This window comes from Ailuropoda melanoleuca, unplaced genomic scaffold (genome assembly GCF_002007445.2).
Source record: "Ailuropoda melanoleuca isolate Jingjing unplaced genomic scaffold, ASM200744v2 unplaced-scaffold70333, whole genome shotgun sequence".
NCBI lineage: Eukaryota > Metazoa > Chordata > Mammalia > Carnivora > Ursidae > Ailuropoda > Ailuropoda melanoleuca.
This window is the reverse complement of record NW_023245319.1, coordinates 1-1864: the sequence shown is the minus strand read 5'-3', so window position 1 is coordinate 1864 and position 1864 is coordinate 1. Positions and strand designations below refer to the sequence as shown.

Below are 1864 nucleotides of genomic sequence, written 5' to 3'. Positions count from 1 at the left end.
GGGCGGGCCGTGCAGCGGAGGGGGCGGCGGCACAGAGTCGCGCTGCGGGGGCGGCGGTTGCAGCTCCAGCGCCAGCGCGGGCGGCGGGAAGTCGCGCACCTGGCGGCGGTACTCGAGGAACGTGCAGGCCTTGGTGGCCAGCGCCACCACGTTCTTGCCCACGAAGATGGCCGAGACGCGGCTGTCGCGGAAGAGCGCCATGTTGGCGGCGCGCGCCAGCACGGCCACCACGTTGACGGTGGCGAGGCTGAGCACGGGGTATAGCATCATCTTCTGCGGCGCGATGTGCTCGCCCTGCATGCTGACCTCGCTGAGCGCCACGCACGGCAGCACCAACAGCAGCATGTAGCAGTAGAAGAAGGTGAGGCCCTCGGCCCACAGCGGCAGCCCGGTGCGCGGCGGCTCCCACAGATTGGCCTGCATGTCCAGCAGGTCCAGGAGGTCCAGCGCCACCCAGAAGAGGCGTCCGCGCAGGTCCTCGCGCTTGCGGAACGTGCGCACGTACTCCATGCGGTCGAGCGCCACGAGCAACAGGAAGAGGCCGGGCACGCACACCGACAGCAGCAGCGTCAGCGCCTTGCGCGCCACCGGGTCGGCCGCGCCCCGCCGAGCCGCCTTGTAGTTCTGGAAGATGAAGTACAGCTTGATCTCCAGCACGAAGACGTAGAGGAACCAGAGGGTCATGGCGTAGCCGCGTTTGGCCGTGCGCACCTCGGCGCCCACCCACACGGCCACGTAGCGCAGCACCAGCAGGAAGCACACGTCGCCCACCAGCACGATGATGCACACACCGATCTTGCGCGGGCCCTGGTTCTGCTCCACCAGGTACGCGTCCATGACCGCCATGCTGCCCATGATCACCAGCGTGGTCAGGCACACGTGGCGCCGGTCCGGGGACGGCAGCACCATGGTCGGCCGCCGGGACCCCGGCCTGCGCGCACCTGGCCCCCACGCGAGGCGGGACGAGGCCCTGCGGCGACGGCGCTCAGCCCGCGGGCATGGCGCGACGTGGCCTGTCCAGCCGCTCTGAGGGCGCCACCGCTGCCGACTGCCGAGCTCGGAACCTGCGGAGACCAGAGGGGACAGTAAGGACGCAGTGCGGGGGCAGCCTCCGCCCTCCCGGGCTCCCGCTACGTGCTTCCTGCGCGGGGCGCTGTCCCCGCGGCGGGCGCCCGGGACCTCTGTGGCACGCACGCGCCGAAGCGCGCGGGGGACCGGGAGCGGGCGGGGGAGCAGGGCCTCCAGGGGGCGCTGCAGCCGCACCTGAGACCCGAGACCCGGTTCCCGCGCCGCCAGGAAGAAAATGGAACGGAAGTGGTTTCTCCCCGCCGCGCGCGTCCCCGGGCCCCGGTGGTTTGTCCCTGCTGGGCCCACGCCGCCGGCCCTCCGGCGTCCTTTCCCCCCCGGGCGCCTTGCTTAAGCGGGGAGTCGGGCCCGCGGCCTCCGCTCTGCGCGCTCGCTCGGGGAGCGCCGGAGGCCCGCGGAGGCCCAGGCCCCATCCCGGCCCGGCGGCCGCGCTCCCGGCATGTTTTCTGGTCCAGGACTGAGGACCCTCTCTCACAAGCCGCCCTACCCCTGCCTTGCATCTCTTCTCCCTGCCTCGGCTGACTCAGTGTCCCCTACTCACCCGTCCACCCTCCCCAGGCCGTGTGGACCAATCCCAACCCCGCTCCCACCAGGGCCCCCTTGGCCTACGGAGGCTCGCGTCCCGGCCGCGTCTCCCGCCGGGTGCACGGCCCCGCCTGCGCGCCCGCGCACCCACACTGCCCTGCTACTGTGAAGGGGTGGACCCCGGCCACTCCCTCCTCTGCACCTTTGGGGCCATCTCAGGAAGCCCGCCTTCCACTGTCGCCCACCCGGACCT

At 72.2% G+C, this 1864-nt stretch overlaps 1 protein-coding gene across 1 annotated transcript; it reads right to left on the bottom strand.

Moving 5' to 3' along the window:
• Window positions 1–6: 6 nt before the first annotated feature.
• Window positions 7–1649, bottom strand: TMEM121 (transmembrane protein 121; the record flags this gene model as incomplete). Its single annotated transcript, XM_034652971.1, has 2 exons — window positions 1628–1649; window positions 7–1064 (listed from the first exon to the last, which is right to left on the bottom strand). A coding segment is annotated over exon 2 (903 nt), but the record flags the coding sequence as incomplete, so codon positions are not given.
• Window positions 1650–1864: the final 215 nt, after the last annotated feature.